A 21,014-nucleotide genomic window follows, 5' to 3' on the forward strand; every position below is an offset into this window, starting at 1 on the left:
CTTATTTGTGTGCTTTTCTTTCTCTTCAGCATGGAGGATTCTTTCAGGTATTTTCTGTAGAGCTGGTTTTGTCTTCACATACTCCTTTAGCCTGCTTTTGTTGTGAAATGTCCTATTTCTCCATCTATTTGAATGAATAGTTTTGCAGCATAAAGTAACCGTGGTTGACAGTTGTTATCTTTCAGAACTTGGAATCCATCATTCCAAGCCCTTCTGGCTTTTAAAGTTTTATGTTGAGTGATATGCTGTAATCCTGATGGGCTTGCCTCTGTAGGTAACTTGATGTTTCTCTCTAACTGCTTTCAATATTTTTTCTTTGGTTTGTGTATTTGGTAATTTAGGTATAATATGGTGAGGAGAGTTTCTTTCCAGGTTTTGTCTGGTTGCTGTTCTAAAGGATTCTTGTATCTGCATTGGCACCTCTTTCCCAATCTGGGTGAAGTTTTCTTCTATGATTTTGTTGAAGATGCCTACTATGCCTTTGAAGTGAAATTCTTCTCCTTCTACTATACCCTGAATTCTTTTGTTTGATCTTTTTATAGTGTCCCAAATATCTTGAAATTCCCATTCATACTTTTCTATTAGTTTGTCTTTCTCTTTGTTGGACTGTATTAAATCTGCCACCTGGTCTTCTAGCTTAGATATTCTGTCCTCTCCTTCATCCATTCTACTGGTGAGAATTTCTACAGAGTTTTTTATTTCACTAACTGTGTTCTTTATTGCTAGTAATTCTAACTGGTTTTTCTTTATTATTTCTATTTCCTTATTTATGTCGAGTATTGACCTCTTTATTTCTATTAAATTGGTTCCTGTATCTTCTTTGATTCCTTTGATTTCCTCTTTTATTCCTTTGATTTTTTTCTTTTGACTTCTTTGAACATATTTATAATCATTCTTTTGAAATCTTTTTCAGGCCTTTTCTCTTAACTCATTCTCACTGGAGGTCATTTCTGATGCATTAATACTTTTTGGTGGATTTATATTGTCTTGATTTTGGTGTTTCTTGTGTTATAATGTATGTATTTTTGCATCTTGGATTAATTTAATGCTTGTATTTTCTATTTAGCTATGTATTATTAGATGTATCAATCAATCTGACGTTATATGCCTTCAGGGTAGGAGGTTAAGGTGCTAGGTATGGCTTTTCAAGACTCAGAGTATTTACAAAAGTGACCCTAGGTGTCAGGTTTGCCTGGTATGAGTATTCATGTAGGTTGCGTGGAACAAAATACAGATAGATTCTAAAATTTTAACTGAACAATGTATACTTTCAATGAAAAACAGCACAGAATATTTATGCAAGAGTATTTATGCAAGAGTAGGTATTATGACAACCAGATCCTCTGTCAACAAGGAGGTTAAGATTTCTGATCTGTTCCGGATTCCAAGTCAGCTTGTGACCAAGTGAGACCCTTCCCTAATGTATAACAGAAGTGGAATCAAACCCACTTTAAATCAAGAGGCAACAAATAACAAGCCCAAAATATAGCTTATTTAATAATGGCAAATCTGCAAGGCCCTTGGTTTCCCACCAGATATCGATGGTAAGACCCTATTGCTGAAGACTCCACATACTTGGGCTGCAAGGCCACTGAGAAATCTTGCTGGGACTGAGCTGATAACCTCCTCCATGTAGACCAGCTGACAGAAAGCTTGAAGAAGCCATTCTACATGTGGTTCAATGGGAGAAAGGGATACCACCAGTGAAGATACTCAACAGTGGACACTGCAAGCCTTATAATTGGCTAGCCAGGCCAAATGAGCCAACAGGTGCAATAGTGGCATGTCTGTCATGGTGGAAACCAACTGCCCTCCAATTGGACTGGAGGCCCTCTCCATGGGAGGGAATAAATCCCTGATACTGAAAACTTAAAACAGGGTTAGTCACGATCCCTAGGGATGTAACATATTCTGATGTCTCTATAAGTGTATATACTATGCTTATCAAACTGCCCAGTAAACACTTCTCTTAATATTCATACCCTAATAATAATGCTACTCTCACTTTGGGTAGAGAATCTTCTCTTTTCAGATGGCAGCAACCTCGGAACGACTCAGAAGGTATCATGGTGCTGGAAACAAGTGACTGGAATACTGAGTAACATCTCGATCACAACTTCCAAGGCTCAGGGTCCATTGTGGAAGAGGTGGCAGAAAGAATGTAAGAGCCAAAGGAAGGGTTGGACTCTACAACATGCTGCCTCCAGACATAAAATGGCCTCGATATCTATGACCTCATAGTGCCTGATACTACCTACACAAGACCATCATAAGAGGAGGAAAAGATCATGACATCAAAATAATAGAGAGACTTATTGAGATGGGGAGGGGATATGATGGAGAATAGAATTTCAAAGGGGAAAGTGGGGGGAGGGAGCATACATATTACCATGAGATATTTTTTATAGTCATGGAAAATGTTTTAAAAAATTGAGAAAAAATAAAATAAGATTATAATAAAAAAGAATGGCAAATCTGACCCTCCATCAGATTTAACATATAATTTATTCTGATATGGAAAGTGCAATTAGCACTTCTGGTTCAGGGCTATATACCAGGTTTATTAGGCAGGTACTGAGCAAGGGTAGTGCCAGTTACCTTTTGGGATGATTTGGTGTTAGTTATGTTGTGCTCCTGCTTGGTGCACTGTGGGTTCAGTAGGTTGGCTGGGTGAGTGGACCGCTGGTCTGTTTACCGGAGCTGGGCTCTGGTGGTGGGGTACAGGAGCCTGTTGTGGCTCTAGTTCTCTCCACCAGATCCTCTACCTTGTGGTCTGCTCCTCCGTTGTTCACTGCTGTTCTCCCTTCATGTTTCTTGAGTCTGCAAAGAGCTGTGGTGTGAATGGAAAATCCTCTCACCTGGCTTTTCCTGCGGCTCAATGGAGCCTGGCCATTGTGGTCCCGTGGACCTGGTGCCACCTCTGCTGGAGCCACTTCTGCCTGCCTGTATGGGCTCTGGATCTCTCCTACTTCTCTGTTGCTGTTTTAATTTCTTATACACCCCACTTTTTAGTAAAAGTGTGTATTTTGCTGGGTTTTTTTTTTTTTTTTTTGGCTTTTTCTCCCCTAGATTGCTTTGGCATGGTTCCTATTCTTCCATCTTAACTGGAAGAGGAGTAACTTATCCATTTTGCAGTAGAATAACTGATTCACAACAATTAATTGAATATTCCACGTTGCTAGTAGAGGATTTGAATTCCCAACAACATACAAATGATAAGTATCTTGGTGGTAGATGTGTCACTGTCCTGAAAAGTATATGTGTGGACTGAAGTGCCACACTGGATTTTGCAAGTATGTATAATGTGGTGTGGATAAAAAGGTATTGCATGGGGAGGTGCCTGATTAGGTAAAGTGCTTGTTGCATAAGCATGAAAACCTGAGTTTGGATACCCAGCCCCCATGTAAAATGCCAGACATGGTGGTTTGCTCCTCTAATTCCCAGGCCTGGGGAGGCAGAGCTAGGTGGCTCCTTGGGGCTTGCTGGCTGGCTTAGCATACTCAGTTGAACCTTTAGGCTCTGTGTTCACTGAGAGACTCTGTCTCAAAAGAAAATGAGGTAGAGCCAGGTGTGGTGTCACATGTCTTTAATCCCAGAAATCGAGAGGCAGAGGTAAGAAGATCTGCAGTGTGTTTAAGGACAGCCTTTGTCTACAGAGTGAGTTCCAGGCCAGCTTGGGCTAGAGTGAGACCTTTCCTTGAAAAAAATAAAAATGAGGTACACTCCGGTCAAGATGGCATCTGCCTAACTGCAGCACCTCCCATGGAAGGAAAGATGGCTGCAGATCCTAAGGAGAGAAACTGTCCATCGCACCTCACCAGGGCCCCAGCTGAAACCAAGAGTAATTGGGAAAATGAACAAGAGTGCTGCTTTCTTGGTGAACCTGGTACCAGCACAAGGTTGAAGGAAATAGACACAGAGAATATTCAACTCCTACCAAACTAGATATCCAGAGACACAGAGGCTTCCAAGACCTCATCACTGAAGTAGACCTAAAACAAACCCAACATGACTCAGCAAAATTTGCAGAAGAGGGGCCAGAAAGATTGTTAGAGCCATATGTTGGGACATTAGGCACGGAAACATTGCCTCTTACCCGCAACTGATGCCTATCCCCACAATGCATGACCCACATTCCCCAACAAGGAGGGTCCCTGCGGAGTGGGGAGGATGTGGAGGAGACCAACAATGGTACCAACATGGCTGTATACACACTGTGTACATAACTAATAAAAAATAAAGTCTCATGGACTGGGATTGTAAAAAAGAAAAAGAGGGCTGGAGAGGTGGCTTAGTGGTTAAGGCATTGGCCTGCAAAGCCAAAGGATTTGGTTCAATTCCCCAGGACCCACGTAAGCCAGTTGCATAAAGGGGCACTTGGGTCTGGAGTTCGTTTGTAGTGGCTGGAGGCCCTGGCACACCCATTGTCTCTCCTTCTCTCTGCTTCTTTTCTCTCTCAAGTAAATAAATAAATAATGAGGTAGACTGTGGTAAAGGAAGACACCTGACATCAACCGCTGGCTTCCTCACACTCTTACAAATACACATACACACATCCATGCCTCACACATATGTACAAAAAAAAATTAATCTGTTAAATGGGTCTAGAGAGATGGCTTAGTGGTTAAGGAGCTTGCCTGCAAAACCTAAGGACTCATATTCTACTCTGCAGATCCCACATTAGCCAGATGCACAAAGGTGAGACAGCTGCAAGCATTTGACATTTGATTGCAGTGGATGAGGCCCTGATGTACCAATTCTGTGTGTGTGTCTTTCTCACTCCCTCGCTGCCTTTCGCTTTCTAAAATTGTTTTTTTTTTTTAAATCTGTTAACTGGGCTGGAGAGATGACTTTGCAGTTAAGACCCTTGCCTGTGAAACCTCAGGACCTAGGTTTGACTCCTCAGAACTCATGTAAGCCAGATGCATATGGTGATGCATTTGTCTTGAGTTGGTTTGCAGTGGTTTGAGGCTCTGGTGTACCCATTCTCTGTCTCCCACTCCCCATAAATATTTTAAAACCTATTAAATATAAAAATCCCAAACTGGAGATCCAAGTAATCTAGTAACCAACTTACTGCTAGAAATGTTAGAATTTTGTTTGGTTTTGGTTTTTCAAGGTAGGGTCTCTCTTTTAGCCCATGCTGACCTGGAATTTACTATGTAGTCTCACAACAATCCTCCTACTTCAGCCTCCCAAATGTTGAGATTAAAGGCATGTAACACCATTCCCAGCAGAATTGTCAGAATTTTCTATGCTCACATACTGTGTATGCTTAAATCTGTGTTTATTATTTATGTATATTTCAGGCTAGATATTAAATCAGGAATGAACAAGTTCCTATTTTCTTTTTCAAGAAAAAATACTTAATTTTGAAACAGTTTTTTCACTATAATAAAGTGTATGATTGTTTCAGATTATAGTTTTCAAGGTCTGTGGCACTCAGTTTTAATTTGAGGACAAAAAGCACTGCTCTGAAAAGATACTGTATGGTTGCTGTTTTCTTCGGTATGGTTTGTTGAACTTTTGGCATTCAATGTAGAATTCAAAAGGCTTTTCAGATTAGAGAATAAGGAGCTTTGCTTTTCCTCTCACTTACAGTTTCTTGTCAGAAAAATGTTCTCCCTTCTTCCCCGCCAGGAATGAGTAGTGACAGTGACATTGAATGTGACACTGAGAATGAGGAGCAGGAAGAACACACCAGCATGGGTGGATTTAATGACTCATTCATGACCCAGGCCCCGGATGAAGGTAAAGGCATGGCAGTGGCTGCTTGCTCTGCTGGCTTCTGTTTGTTTAAGTATTGTCCTGTAATTCTTTGGTTAACGGTGGAGACTGCTAAAGAAAGTAGTAGGTAATGCTTAGTGTGACTGGACATCTAACAAGTGCTGCAGTCCTGGATGGAGAAGAGACCCTGATCTGCACCGTGCAGCCTGTGGCATATGACTACTTCAGATCATAGTATTGTAAAATGCTAAAGAAAGAAAGGTTCACAGCAGAGACTGGGCTATAGCACCTAAATATTCTGCCCCTTGATACGTAATGTTTACCAACTGCTGTGGAAATTTCAGGTGCTTGGGGTTCTGAGGTTTTGTTTTGTGCCCCTTCCCCCACAGTCATCTTTTTTTCTTTTAGCCTACTATAACTTTGAAATGATACCTGCCGTGGTAGTGCATGCCTTTCATCCCAGCACACAAAAGGCAGAGGTAGAATGATTGGTGTGAGTTCAAGGCCAGCCTTGGACTACAGAATGAGTTCCAGGTCAGCCTGGGCTTGAGTGAGATCCTACCTTGAAAATATCCACCAAACAAAGAAAAAAATAAAGATAAAAAGACTTGTTTCTTAGGTGTGTATGTGGAATCTGAAATCAGTTTTTATTCCTTCCTTTCCCCATGCATACACAAAAAAACGTTCTTAGGGCAAAAAAATTCACCAAGCAAAAACTGTTAATATTTTATTTTATTTTCTCCTTTGTTTATTTGTATTCCTTATACCTAAATAAGATTGTTATCTTACATTTTTGCATTTACTTAAGTGTATTTGTATTTTCTTTAATTTTTTAAAATTAATTAATTAATTTACTTGAAAGACACAGAGAGAGAGAGACAGAATGGGTATACAGGGCCTTTAGCCACTGTAAACGAACTTCAGATGCATGCACTACCTTGTACATCTGGCTTACATGGGTCCTGGGGAATTGAATCTGGGTCTTTTGGCTTTGCAGGCGAGCGCCTTAACTGCTAAGCCATCCCTCCAGCCCTTGTGTAAAATTTTTATAAACATTTTTCACAGCAGCTTAGCATTCTGTCATATAGCTATATCATAGCCATTTCACCTTGATGGAATGGTTTCTACTATACAGGTTAAATAATAAAAAGATATTAAAATTCAGAAGTACTCACTCCACATCATCCACAGGCCTTTGTAATCAGCTTGCACATCTGTGCAGGACTTCCTGAATCACAGCCTGCCTTACCAGGCTTATATGAATCTCAAACTTTGTGTTATTCTAATGTTTAGTATCCTTCTCTTTAAAAAAAAAAAAAAGAAAGAAAGAAAAAGAAAACTTGTTTGTTTGTGTGAGAGAGAATTTTAGCCCACCAGGACCTCTAGCCACTGCAAACAAACTCTAGACATGAGTGCATTCATCACCTTGTGCATCTGGTTTACATGGTTCCAGGGAGTCAAACCTGGGTTCTTAGGCTTTGCAGGCAAGCGCCTTAACCACTAAGCCATCTCTCCAAGCCCTACTATCTTTTTCAGTATAGAGGCAAGCACTTGTTGATTTCTGTTAAGGCATATTTAGTAATTTCTTCTGCTTTAAAAAAATATTTCAAATAGGGCTAGGAGATGGCTTAAGCTGTTAAGGTATTTGCCTACAAAGCCAAAGGATCTGGTTTGATTCTTCAGATGCACAAGGGGGTGCACGCATGTAGAGTTTGTTTGCAATGGCTGGAGGCCCTGATGTGCCCATTCTCTTTCTCTTTCTCCCTCTTTATCTGTCAAATAACTGAATAAAAATAATTTAAAATTGTTGGAGAGATGGCTTAGTTAAGTACTTACCTGTGAAACCTAAGGACCCCAGTTCAAGGCTCCATTCCCCATTGGCTGAAGGCTCTGGTGTGCCCTTTCTGTCTGCCTCTCTGTCTCTGTAGCTATCTCTCAAATAAATAATTTATTTATTTATTTATTTTTTTTTTGGTTTTTTGAGGTAGGGTCTCACTCTGGCCCAGGCTGACCTGGAATTCACTATAGAGTCTCAGGGTGATCTCACCTGGCTCTAAAAGCCAGGGAGGCTTCAATGCCCCTAACAGTAGGGGCTGAAAGCTGTTATGATAAAAAAAATAAAAATAAAAAAAAGTGACCAAACATGATGGGGCATGCCTTTAATCCTAGCACTCTGGAGGCAGAGGTAGGAGGATCACAGTCTGGACTGCATAGTGAATTCCAGGTCAGTCTGGGCTAGAGTTAGAGACCCTATCTCAAAAAAGAAAAAAATAAATCCATATTGTGCATGAGTTACTGAGAGTACTTGTGGGATTTTACAGTGGGTTTGCATCTTGGTTTGATTGGCTCTGAAGTAGACTTTATGTTCACAGAGTCTGAGATTGAGTATGCCATCATCTTTGTTTTTCACACCCTTCTTCAAGTTGCCCGCCTTAGTCCCAGCAGGGACTTTCATCTTGTAGATGTGGGTGTCTATTACACATCTTTTGCTTTCTCCTTTAGTTTCCTTTTTATGTCCATACAGTCAACTCAGATCACAAGTTCTCTAAAAGACAGAGATGGAGCCAGGCGTGGTGGAGCACGCCTTTAATCCCAGCACTCGGGAGGCAGAGGTAGGAGGATCACCATGAGTTCGAGGCCACCCTGAGACTACATAGTGAATTCCAGGTCAGCCTGGGCCAGAGTGAGACCTTACCTCGAAAAAATAAATGAAATAAAAGAGATGTATTCACAGCCTAGGACACCTTTTATGTTTGTTTGTTTTGAGGTAGGGCCTTTGTTTGTTTGCTTGTTTTGAGGCTGGCCTTGAAGTCACAGAGTCACTCCTGCCTCAGCCTCCTGAGTGCTGGGATTAAAGGCATGCACCAAACCATACCCAGCTACCTAGGACATCTTCATCACATTTTTTTTTTTTCACTGTCAAGTCATCCTCTTCATCACATTTTTAAAAATTCATTTTATTAATATGAATATGTGTTCCCTGGCCTCTTGATGCTGCAAACAAACCTTAGATGCATGTACTATTTTGTATGTCTGGCTTTACTTGGGTACTGGGGAATCAAACCCTGGGCCAGCAGGCTTTGAAAACAAACAGCTTTATCTGCTGAGCAATCTCCCTAGCCCCATCTTTATAACTTTAATAAACCCTTTATGAAGACCATTTAAAGACCTGCAAAGGAAAATATACCTTATTGTGGCATCCATTTTTAATCTTTGGCCTAGAACTTAAGGTGATCTTTCTACCTCTGCCTCCCAAGTACTAGGGTTAAAGGCATGCACCTGGCTAATTTTTTTTTATTGATAACTTCTATGATTGTAAACAGCTTCCCATGGTAATTTCTTCCCTCCTCCCACTTTCTCTTTGAAGCTCCACTCTCCTTCTTATCCCCTCCTCCTCTCAATCAGTCTCTCTTTTATTTTGATGTCATGATCTTTTCCTCATATTATGATGGTCTTGTGTAGGCAGTGTCAGGCACTGTGAGGTCATGGGTATCCAGGCCATTTTGTGTCTGGAGGAGCACATGGTAAGGAGTCTACCCTTCCTTTGGCTCTTACATTCTTTCCGCCACCTCTTCCGCATTAGACCCTGAGCCTTGGAAGGTATGATAGAGATATTTCAGTGCTGAGCATTCATCTGTTACTTCTCAGCACCATGATGCCTTCTGAGTCATCCCAAGGTCACTGCCATCTGAAAAGAAAAGCTTCTCTAACAGAAGGGAGTGTAGCATTTAATATATGGGTATGAACGTTAAGAGAAGTGCTTACTGGGCAGTTTTGTGAGCGTAATATGTACATTTAGCCAGACACCCGCAGCAGACATTACACCCTCAGAACTCATGACTACAGTTGTTTTAGGTTTTCAGTATCAGGGACGTATTCCCTCCCATGGAGTGGGCCTCCAGTCCAATTAGAGAGCGGTTGGTTTCCACCATGACAGACGTGCCACTCATTTGGCTCATTTGGCCTGGCTGGCCAAATACAAGGCTTGCAGTGTCCGTTGTTGAGTATCTCTCCCATTGAACTGCATAGCTTTTTCCAGCTTTCTATTAGCTGGTCTACATGGAGGAGGTTTTCAGCTCAGCTCCAGCAGGATTTCTCAGTAACCTTACAGCCCAAGTATATGGAGCCTTCAGTAATAGGGTCTTACCATCTGTTACTGGTGGGAATCCAAAAAAGTAGTTTTCCATATTACTTATTTATATCCTCTTAGATTTTGATTAGCCTTCCCTCCACTTGTCTTTCACTCAATCTCTTCCCCATTAATCTGTTCTTCTACTTACATATATACAGTACCATCCTATTAAGTCCCCCCTCCCTCCCTTTCTATTTCCTTTATATCTCCTTTCTAGCTTACTGGCCTTTGCTACCACCTGGCTAATTTTAATCTTTCCTTTTTTTTTTTGAGGTAGGGTTTTACTTTTTCTAGGCTGACCTGGGATTCAGTAGTCTCAGGCCGTCCTTGAACTCATGGTGATCCTCCTACCTCTGCCTCCCAAGTGCTGGGATTAAAGGTGTGCACTACCACACCCGGCAGTAATTTAACTTTAAAAAAATGTTTTCATTTATTTATTTGCAAGCAGAGAGAGAGAAAGAAGAGACAGAATAGGCACACCAAGGCCTCTAGCCACTGCAAACAAACCCCAGATGCATGTGGCATTTTGTGTACGTGGCTTTACATGAGAACTGGGAACTTGAACTCAGGTCATTAGGCTTTGTGGCTAAGCGCTTTAACCACTAAGCCATCTCTCCAGCACCTAATTTAAGTTTTTATCTTAATTTTTTTTTTCTTAGATTCACATTCCAGTTTTCCTGATGGCGAGCAAATAGACTCTGAAAACCTGCACTTCAGCACTGATGAAGTCAGCGGAAGGTAACTTCCACATCAAGACAACCAAGTCACAAGCCACCTTGGCCCTGAAATTTGTTGAAGTTGGTGCTCAAGGTTGTCATCAGTCAATAATCAGACTTAGTCTCATTTTTTCATCATCTCCCCCTGAAATAGTAGTTCAGAAGCTGTTAGAAAGTACATGATTCTAATGTAAGACAGTAGTACATAGGAGAAAAGTGTGGGAAGAGTTTTTTCTAATGTAATGAAATAACAGTACAGTGCTCAATTAATTTAGCAAATTAGTACATGAACAAAAAAACATTGGTCTCATGTAACAGAAAGCCAATTAAGTGCCAGAAAACGTACCTAGAGGCAATGCATGCACTCAGCAGTGCTCTTTGTCTTTGGCTAGACACAAGGTTGTGTTTAAATGATGTTTTTAGTTTTAATTAGCTTATGATTTAATTAGGGCTTGAATATTAGTGAATGTAAAAATTACTAAGAAGGCCAGTGCATGGTGGCACACACCTTTATTCCCAGCACTTGGGAGGCAGAGGTAGAAGAAATGCTATGAATTGGAGGCCACCCTGAGACTACACAGTGAATTCCAGGTCAGCCAGGGCTAGAGCCAGACCCTTCCTTGAAAAACAAAGTAAAAAAAAAAAAAAATTACTTAGAGGATGGGCATCGTGGCATACACCTTTATTCACAGCACTCAGGAGGCAGAGGTAGGAGGCTCCTTATGAGTTCGTGGTGACCCTGAGATTACTAGTGAATTCCAGGTCAGCCTGAGCTAGAGTGACACCCTACCTTGAAAAAAAAAAAGAATTAGGAATAGATTCTCTTCTATGGATACTTTCTGTAAACAATTCAAGTAACATTAGGCTAAGTGTCATTGGTGAAAAGCTGAAGTTTATTTCTTGTTCAAGTGCTAGCATAACCTTTACAAGTGTAATTTAGAACGAGTTATGTCAGTGTGGATTACTTGTGTTCCTGGTCACGTGGACACACGTAAGATCATATATATGTTTTTCATCTATTTGCCTTGTACAACTATAATGCAACAAATCTAAAACTCTTCATTTTCATTAGGTAGACACTTATTTCACTGTCAATACATTTAAAATTTTATGCACTGGGAGTGATAGGGCATGCCTTTAATTCCAGATATAGGAGGATTGCTGTGAGTCTGAGGCCAGCCTACCACTACAGAGTGAGTTCCAGGTTAGCCTGGGCTAGAATGAGACCCTACCTTGAAAAAAAAAAAAAAATATATATATATATATATATATATATATATATATGTATATGTATTTATGCACATTGCACAGTGTCTCACACTAAAGTGAAATGATGTGCAAGGCTTGCTTTCATGCCTCCAGTTAGCCCAACCCCAGGTAGTTGCCAAACTTGACCACTGTGCTCCCACGTTTGTGTTTGAGCTGCTATACGTGTGTGAAAATTACACTGAAGTTGGCCAAGAGACTTTTGAAAAAAGCATGACTAACTGGATGTCAATGTGAGTGGTATCTCATAGGCTTGTTTTACTTGTTGGTTATTGTCCACTTTTCCTTGGCTTGCTGAATACTGTGCCTCAGTTTACTTTTTTCCAAAATAGCTTGCACTTTTTGTTAATAAAATTAACTTGAGAAAATATGCCTCTGTAATTTATTGAGATTGGAGACAGAAGCCCCTTTTTCTCTTTCATGGCTTGTGGCTATTTAGCAATGTAAATAAGATCATTTGGTAAAAAGCAAGAATTGGGCAGCTTCTGTTCTAGCCCTTCCCTAATCATAACCTAAAAGATGAGAAGATTTCTTCATTTATGATAGCTTTTAGTGTAGAGTCTTTGAAAAATATAATTGTATAGTTCTTGTATGCTTCCTAGCCATCTTACATACCAAATCTATGCAGATGAGATTTGTGGGAGGTGTGTGTGTGTGTGTGTGTGTGTGTGTGTGTGTGTGTGTGTGTGGTTGCTGTTATTTTTGATCCTGGTGCCACCTTGGCTGTGTTAGAGTTCAGGTTGCAGAGGAGAGAGGCAGGAAAGCCTAATCACGTGCTCCATGCTTGCTTCTGCTTGTTCTGTCATCTTGCTCTTTGTGTTTCTACTCACTTCCCACCTTCTCTTTTGTTTCTTGAGTTTTATTTTGTTATTGCTGTTGTTTGTTTCTTTTGTTTTGTTTTGTTATTTTCAAGGTAGGGTCTCACTCTAGCTCAGGCTGACCTGGAATTCACTGTGTAGTCTCAAGGTGGTCTCGAACTCATGAGTGCTGGGACATTAAAGGTTTGCATCACCACGCCCGGCTAGCTTTTCCTCTTTTGTAGAAGGACATAGTTTGTTAGTTTTTCCATTATACCTTCTCTGAATACAATGTTTTTTAAAATTAGTTTTCAGTTTATTTTATTTGCACACAGAGAGAGGGAGGAGAGAGACAGAGAGCAATGGGTATGCCAGGGTCTCCAGCTGCTGCAGACAAATTTCAAATGCATGCTCTACTTTGTACATGTAACTTTATATGGGTACTGGGGAATCAAGCCTGGGTTGTTTGTCTTTACAGGCAAGAGCCTTCATTGCTAAGCCATTTCTCCAGCCACATATTTTTTTTAAAAAGGAAACTTCTTGCGTTTTTAAATATTTTTTATTTATTTATTTTTTACTTTCTTTTATTTTCATTCATTTATTTGAGGGAGAGAATGGGCATGCCAGGGCCTCTAGCCACTGGAAACAAACTCCAGACACCTGTGCCACTTTGTGCATCTGGCTGTATAAGGGTCCTGGAGAAGCAAACCTGGGTCTTTTAGCATTGTGCCTTAACTGCTAAGCCATCTCTCTAGTCCATTATTTATTTATTTATTTATTTATTTATTTATATTTTCTTTAGAGAGGGAGAGAGAGAATTGACGTGCCAGGGCCTAAGCAAATGAAATTGAACTCTAGACATGTGGGCCACCTAGTGAGCATGCGCAACCTTGCAGTTGCTTCACCTTTGTGCAAATGGTTTATATGGGATCTGGAGAGTTGAACATGGTCCTTTAGGCTTAGCAGGCAAGTGCCTTATCCTCTAAGCCATTTCTCCAGCCCTCTTAATTTTTTTCCTTAGTTATGGGCTTTGTTTGTTTGTTTGTTTGTTTGTTTTGAGATAGGGTCTCACTGTAGCCCAGGCTGACCTAGAATGCACTATGTAATATCAGGGTGCCCTCAAACTCACAGCAGTCCTCCTGAGTGCTGGCATTAAAGGTGTACACCACCATACCCAGCTTAATTTCTTATTTTGAGACAGGTTTTCATTCTTTATCTAGGCTGGCCTTGAACTTATAGTGATCCTTCTGCCTCACTCTCCCAGTTTCCTCCAAGGGAAATTTCTAAATTTCTCTTTAATGGGCTTTTCTCTTATACATAGTCAAGTCTGTATTGTGCATGACCATATTGTTTCCGAACCACTTTGATACTTTGGTTAATTGGATCCTTAGTGACTTTTTGTTGTTGTTTCAAGGTAAGGTTTCACTCTAACCCAGGGTGGCCTTGAACTCACAGTGAGTGTACTACCTCTGCCTTCCAAAAGCTGGGATTAAAGGCGTGCGCCACCACACCTGACCTTAGTGACTTTTGACACATTAGTTGTGTGTTGTCACCATTTTTTTAGTTATTTCACTATCATCATATTTATTTACTTATTTTCAGATAGGGTTTCACTCTAGCCCAGGATTGACCTGAAATTCACTTTGTTTCTACTAGGCTGGCTTCAAACTCATGATGATCCTCCTACCTTTGCCTCCCAAGTGCTGGCATTAAAGGTGCGTTCCACAATGTCCAGTTACTATCAGCTTTTTTTTTTTTTTTCCTGTAGTTCAGGCTGATCTAGAATCCACTATGGAGTCTCAGGCTGGCCTCAAACTCATGGCAATCCTCCTACTTCTGCCTCCAGAGTGCTGGGATTAAAGGCGTGCCCCACCACACCCGGCAAATAAATTAAATTTAAAAATTATTTTTAAAAGCTGGGTGTGGTGGGGCACGCCTTTAATCCCAGCACTTGAGAGGCAAAGGTAGGAGGATCTCCGTGTGTCTGAGGCCACCCTGAGACTCCATAGAGAATTCCAGTTCAGCCTTAGCTAGAGTGAGACCTTACCTTGAATAAACAAACAAACAAAAAAATTTTTTTTAAAAATATTTGAGAGAGAGTGAGAATATGAGTTGGGGTATACTAGGGCCTCCTGCCACTGCAAACAAACTTAGCACTTTGTGTCTGGCTTTATGTGAGTACTAGGGGATTGAATCCAGGAGTTAGGCTTTGCAAGCAAATGCCTTCAACCACTGGGCCATCACTCTAGCCTATGATCTGTGTACTTTTTTATGTTAAATTGGGGTTGTAGCTTATCTGCAGCACTACTAAAGAGGTAATTGAGGGGTGGGGGGGCTGGAGACATGGGTTAGCAGTTAAGGCGCTTGCCTGCAAAGACTAATGACCCGAGGTGAATTCCCTAGTGCACATGTAAAGCCAGATGCACAAGGTGGTACAGTCATCTGGAGCTTGTTTGCAGTGGCTGGAGCCCTAGCATGCGTGTTCTCCGTTTCTCTCTGTGCTTGCAAATAATTTTTTTAAAAGGAGTTAAATCTGAGCGTGGTGGTGCATACCTTTAATCCCAGCACTTGGGAGGCAGAGGTAGGAGGATTGTTGTGAGTTTGTGGCCACCCTGAGACTACATAGTGTATTCCAGGCCAGCATGAGGTAGAACAAGACCCTACCTTGAAAACCCAAAAATAAAGGGGATGGTGTGTGGTCGGGTAATATATCCTCAGAGCATTGTTTCAGGAGGTATATGATGTTGAGATTTTTCAATTGATGATGATAAACTTTGATTTCCTGATTAAGGTGCTGTCTGCCAAGATCCCCCAATATAAATTTACCATTTTTCCCTCTGTAATTGTTAAATATTTGAGATACTTTTTTTAAAGAAAGTATTTATTTGAGAACAAAGAAAGAGGTAGGGAGAGACAATAGAGAGAATGGGTGCCCAGGGTCTCTTACCAGTGCAAATGCCAGAGTCCTCATAGCAGATGAACTCCAGACATATGCACCACTTTGTGCATCTGGTTTTATGTGGTTACTGGGGAATTTAACCTGGGTAGTCAGGCTTTGCAAGAAGAGCCGTTAGCCACTGAACCATCTCCCCAGCCCTGTTGTTTTTGAGATGGGATTTTATATGTTTATATTTTATTTTGCTGGGCCTAAATTCCTGGTTTCAAGCAATCCTATCTCAGCCTCCCAAATTGCAGCTGGGGTATGCCATTACACTCAGTGTACAGTTCTTTTAGTTTCTGGCCTTTTGATATGTCAAAAAATACTTTTTCAAGGTTATTTAGGTTCTCAGCTTTAGAGCTACAGAAGTTTCTTTCTTTCCTAATGCACTGTATTGTGATTTTTGTGAATCCCTTGTAATACAGTGAGATCCATCCTTAGAGTCTGCATTCTGTTCTCCCACACACATCCTGGTTGATTTTTTTAAAATTTACATATATTGAAATTCAGTCTTTGGGCCACACACAGTCTGCATTTTGACAAATGTTGTTTCCATGAGCACAGACCTACACAGAACATTTCACTCTTCCTAAGAAGTCCGTCCTTTGTGGTGCTTCCCTTGTGCAAACCTCTTCCTGCAAAGTCCTGGCTGTTGATTTCTCCTTTGTCCTCTTAGTTTTCTCTTTTTATGGAGTCCTGTAAATTGAATCATACAGTATACAGCCTCTCATGTAATAGTGTGCAGCTGGAATCGGTACTTGGTTCCTTTTTCATTGCCAGCTACTATTCCAGTTGTGTTAAAGCTTATTCATTTATCCACTGAAGTGCATGTGGCTCATTTCTATTTTAGATTACTCATGATCGTTAATGAAAACTTGTATAGAGATTCTCTGAGCAAGTTTTCATTCTCTAGGTTATTATATGCCTGTGGTTAGGATTGGCAAGTGTGTAATAACATAAAGTTGGCAGGCTAGAGAGATGGCTTAGTCGTTAAAGTGCTTGTCTGTGAAGCCTATGGACCCATGTTTGACTCTACAGATCTCCCATTAGCCAGATAGAGATGAGGCAAGCACAAGGTCACACATGCCCACTAGGTGGCGCAAGCACCTGGCATTCGATCGCAGTGGCTGAGTCTCTGGCACTCCAATTCTCTCTAAAAAAATAAATAAAATTTATTTTTATTTTTTGAGGTAGGGTCTTGCTCTAGCCCAGGCTGACCCAGAATTCACTATGTAGTCTCAGGGTGGCCTCGAATTCATGGCGATAAAAAACTTTTTTTAACGTTGGCTACCCTTTCACATTCTGGGAAGTAACTTCTAAACTCTTAGAATTTTCTAAGTGGCAGGCATTATGCTTAGACTCTGGTAGTTTATGTAGACAAGCTACCACAGGGTAGTGCTTGGTCACACCAGAAGGTCAACCATGTGAGTAGCACATATGGCTCTTGTAGAATGCCAGGCAAGTAATGAACTTCCAAGAAAAACTCAGGTTCTAAAAACTTGAGGGAATTTAGCTGTTGACAGCACTGTCATTACATATCAGTATGCCAGCAGGGTCACTCCATGGGTTTCTCCTTTTGGGGGTCATGTGTGTACCCTTTACTCAGAGCAAAACTAATGAGAAGACAGTGCTTCCCTGAGCTGTGCATTGCTTGAGTTACGTCTCCAATAGGTGGGAATGTCCAGGCTTAGAGCTGGCTGATCAAAAGTGACAGTATCCTGAGGACCTCTGAGCTTGAAGCTGGTCTTTCAGATCAGCAGTCTGGGGAAGACTTTGCCATAAGCCTGAGAAGTTTGCCTCAATCCTGGCTATTGGGATCAGTTTGTGCATTCAGCCTCACGGGTAGCATAAGCATCACTGTGAGAAGCTGAGGAGTTTCCACAAGAGGCACTACCATTTTGCCTCCCCCCAGTGATACATTAGATTTCAGTACCACCTGCAAATACTTGGAATTATTACTGTTTTTTCTTTCTTTCTTTCTTTCTTTTTTTTTTTTTTTGTTTGTTTGTTTTTCGAGGTAGGGTCTCATCCTAGCCCAGGCTGACCTGGAATTCACTATGGAGTCTCAGGGTGGCCTTGAACTCATGGCGATCCTCCTACCTCTACCTCCCGAGTGCTGGGATTAAAGGCATGTGCGCCACCATGCCCGGCTTTATTACTGTTGTTTTAAAAAGTTGTTTGAGGGCTGGAGGGTTGGTTTAGCGGTTAAGGTGTTTGCCTGCAAAGCCAAAGGACCCAGGTTTGATTCCCCAGGAACCATGTTAGCCAGATGCAAAGGGGGCACATGTGTGTGGAGTTAGTTTACAGTGGCTGGAGGCCCTGGCCCGCCCATTTTCTTTCTCTCTCTCTCTCTCTCTCTCTCTCTCTCTGTCTTTCTCTGTCAAATAAATAAAAATAAAATATTTTTTAAAAAGTTAATTGAAGCTGGGCATGGTGGCACACACCTTTGATCCCAGCACTCAGGAGGCCGGGTAGGAGGATTGCCATGAGTTTGAAGCTACCAAGAGTACATAATGAACTCCAGGTCCACCTGGATTAGAGCAAGAACCTACCTTAGAAAAACTAAATGAATGAAAAGTTGTTTAATATTTTAGTTCCATATACTTTTCCTTTTTTGGAGGTAGAATCTCACCTACCTCTGCCTCCAGAGTGCTGGGATTGAAAGCATGCACCACCACGCCCAGCTGACAGTGTAATTTTAAAGTCATTAATTCAAAAAATGGTGAACTACTTTTTTAAATACTGGTGCAGCCAGGCATGGTGGAGCACTTCTTTAATCCCGGCACTTGGGAGGCAGAGGTAGGAGGATCACTGTGAGTTAAAGGCCACCCCAAGACTACATAGTGAATTCCATGTTAACCTGAGCTAGAGTGAGGAAAAAGACAAAAAAGCTGGTGTTTGTGATGTGTGTGTGTGTGTGAGTGGGTATATGTGTGGAAATCAGAAGCCAGCTTTCAGGTGCCATCGCCTTCCACCTCAAGGAGGCAGGGCTTCTCTCTCTCCTGTGCTGTGGTTGCTGTGAGCTTCCAAGCTTCCAGTTTGAAAGGCAGTTCCCATTTTGCCATGCTGGGATTACAGAACCTGCTACCATGGCCAGCTTTTTATGCAGGGGTTAGGGGTCAAACTTGGGTACTCAGGCTGGAGTGTCAAGAACTTTATCCAGCGTTGTCTCTCCAGCCTATTTAACTTTTTAAAAACTATTTATTTAAATTAATTAATTTGAGAGAGAGAATGGGAATGCCAGGACTTCTAGCCACTGCAAATATGCTCCAAATGCATGTACCTTGTGCATCTGGCTTTACATTGGTACTGGGGAATCAAGCCTGGGATCTTAGGCTTTATGGGCAAGTGCCCTAATGGCCTAGCCATCTGTCCAGTCATAAATTTTTATTTCATTATTTGTGAGGAGAAAGAATCAGATAGGAAGAGAATAGGTATGCTAGGGCCTCTAGCCACGGCAAATGAAATCTAGATCCATGTGCTACCTCATGTCTCTGGCTTTACATGAGCACTGGGGAATCAAACCCAGGCCCTTAGGCTTTGCAGACAAGCGCCTTAATCACTGAGCCATCTCTCTAACCTCAGCTCTAATTTTTTTTAATTCAATTTACTCTTAACTTTGGAATTATAAAAGTAGTTACAGAAAGTTTAGGAAATAGAGACTAGTTCAGAGTCAGCCTGGGCAACATAGGGAAACCTATTTCAAAAAAAAAGTCTTGGAAAATAGAAAACTCTCTTGAGTTATTTTTTCTTTGCATATTCATTTTAAAGTCTTTCCACAGTGATATTTTTAGATTTCTCCTCATTCTACCTCTAGTTCCACATCAATAAATATATACCTTCGTAGTCAAGATTTCTAGAAGTTTTAAAGCTCTGTTTAGGGACGCTTAAGAGCAAATAGTAATACTAACCACTCTGTGACTTTGTGTGGATATAAAGTGGGTTTCTAAGAACGCTTTTTCTCTGGCTGACACATTACCAGGGAGGGTTGTCCTCCTGCTCTGCTTTGCCTAACCAGAACCCTTGCCTCACCCTGCAGGCTGTTAGTACACCCTCAAGAGCATCCAGAGAGGACTGTTCCATAGGCTTCTATAGGACTTTATTGAGTGACTTGCCCCTATCTAATGGCAGGGGCTTTTTCATCTTTGGTTAATTAACCTCCAGGTATCCATGGTAAACTATTTTTATTAACAACTTCCATGATTACAAAAAAAAAAAATCCCATGGTAATACCCTCCCTCCCCCACTTTCCCCATCAAATATATCATCCTTTCAAAACTGCTTTTTTATATAAAATAATTATTTGCGGGGGCTCACTTGCCATGGCATGCATATGGAGGGCAAGAGACAACTTCCAGGTGTCTTTGCTTTACCTTATTTTATTTTTATTTGAGAGAGAAAGAGGCAGATACATAGAGAGAGGCAGAATGGGCATGCCAGGGCCTCCAGCCACTGCAATTATCACTTTGTGCATCTGGCTTACGTGTGTCCTGGGGAATTGAACCTGAGTCCTTAGGCTTTACAGGAAAGTGCCTTAACTACTAATCCATCTCTCCAGCCCCTACTCCACCTTCTTTGAAACAAGGTCTCTTACCACTAACTGCCAGACTGTAAAGGAACATCAGACTCATTGGTCCATGAGCTTCTGATTCCCCCAGCACCACCTCCTCTTCTGTGCTGGCATCACAGATGCATGTGTCACTATGCATCTGGCTTTATGTGGGTGCTAGAAAATTGAACCCTAGTGGGCAGGCTTTACAAGCAAGTGCCTTTAACTACTGAGCCATCTCCCAAGCTCCAAAACTTTAATTTTTTTCTTTTGTAAAGACTGAATGACTTGAAAAATTAGGAGTTTAAGATTGTTTCTTTTTCAACATTTTATTTATGTATTTTATTTATTTATTTGGTAGAGAGAGAATAAGATAGAGGGAGAGAGAATGGGCACGCCAGGGCCTCCAGCCACTGCAAACGAACTACAGATGCATGTGCCACCTTGTGCATCTGTCTTACGTGGGACCTGGAAAATTGAATCTGGGTCCTTGGGCTTTGCAGGCAAATGCCTCAACCACTAAGCCAGCTCTCCAGCCCTAAGATTGTTTTAACTATGGTGCTAGAGAAATAGTTTAGCAGCTAAAGCACTTGCCTGCAAAGCCTAATGACCTGAGTTTGATTCTGTGGTACCCACATAAAGCCAGATGCACAAGTGGTTCCTACCTCTTGAGTTCATTGACAGTGGCTAGAGGGCCTGGTGTACCCATTCTTTCTTTCTCCTCTCTTGGCTTGCAAATAAAAATAATATTTTTTGTAATTTTATGAGAGGGAGAGAGAATGGTACGCCAGGGCTTCCAGCCACTGCAGTGGAACTCCACCTTGTGTGCATGCATCACGTTGTACATCTGGCTCATGTGGGACCTGGAGAGTTGAACATGAGTCCTTAG

The 21,014-nt window shown here is 41.3% G+C and overlaps 1 protein-coding gene across 4 annotated transcripts in view; it reads left to right on the forward strand.

Annotated features, from left to right (window-relative positions):
• The window catches only part of Trim37 (tripartite motif containing 37), a 171,476-nt gene that overhangs the window by 105,528 nt on the left and 44,934 nt on the right, over positions 1–21,014 (forward strand). For 3 of the 4 annotated variants that reach the window (XM_045159189.1, XM_004664517.3, XM_045159190.1), the window contains 2 exons: positions 5,641–5,751; positions 10,519–10,597. In XM_045159189.1, the coding sequence (XP_045015124.1) occupies positions 5,641–5,751; positions 10,519–10,597 (190 nt within the window). Of the gene's footprint in view, positions 1–5,640; positions 5,752–10,518; positions 11,453–21,014 lie in introns of those variants that run through there. The other variant, XM_045159191.1, reaches the window with a different exon arrangement.

This window comes from Jaculus jaculus, chromosome 9 (genome assembly GCF_020740685.1).
Source record: "Jaculus jaculus isolate mJacJac1 chromosome 9, mJacJac1.mat.Y.cur, whole genome shotgun sequence".
NCBI lineage: Eukaryota > Metazoa > Chordata > Mammalia > Rodentia > Dipodidae > Jaculus > Jaculus jaculus.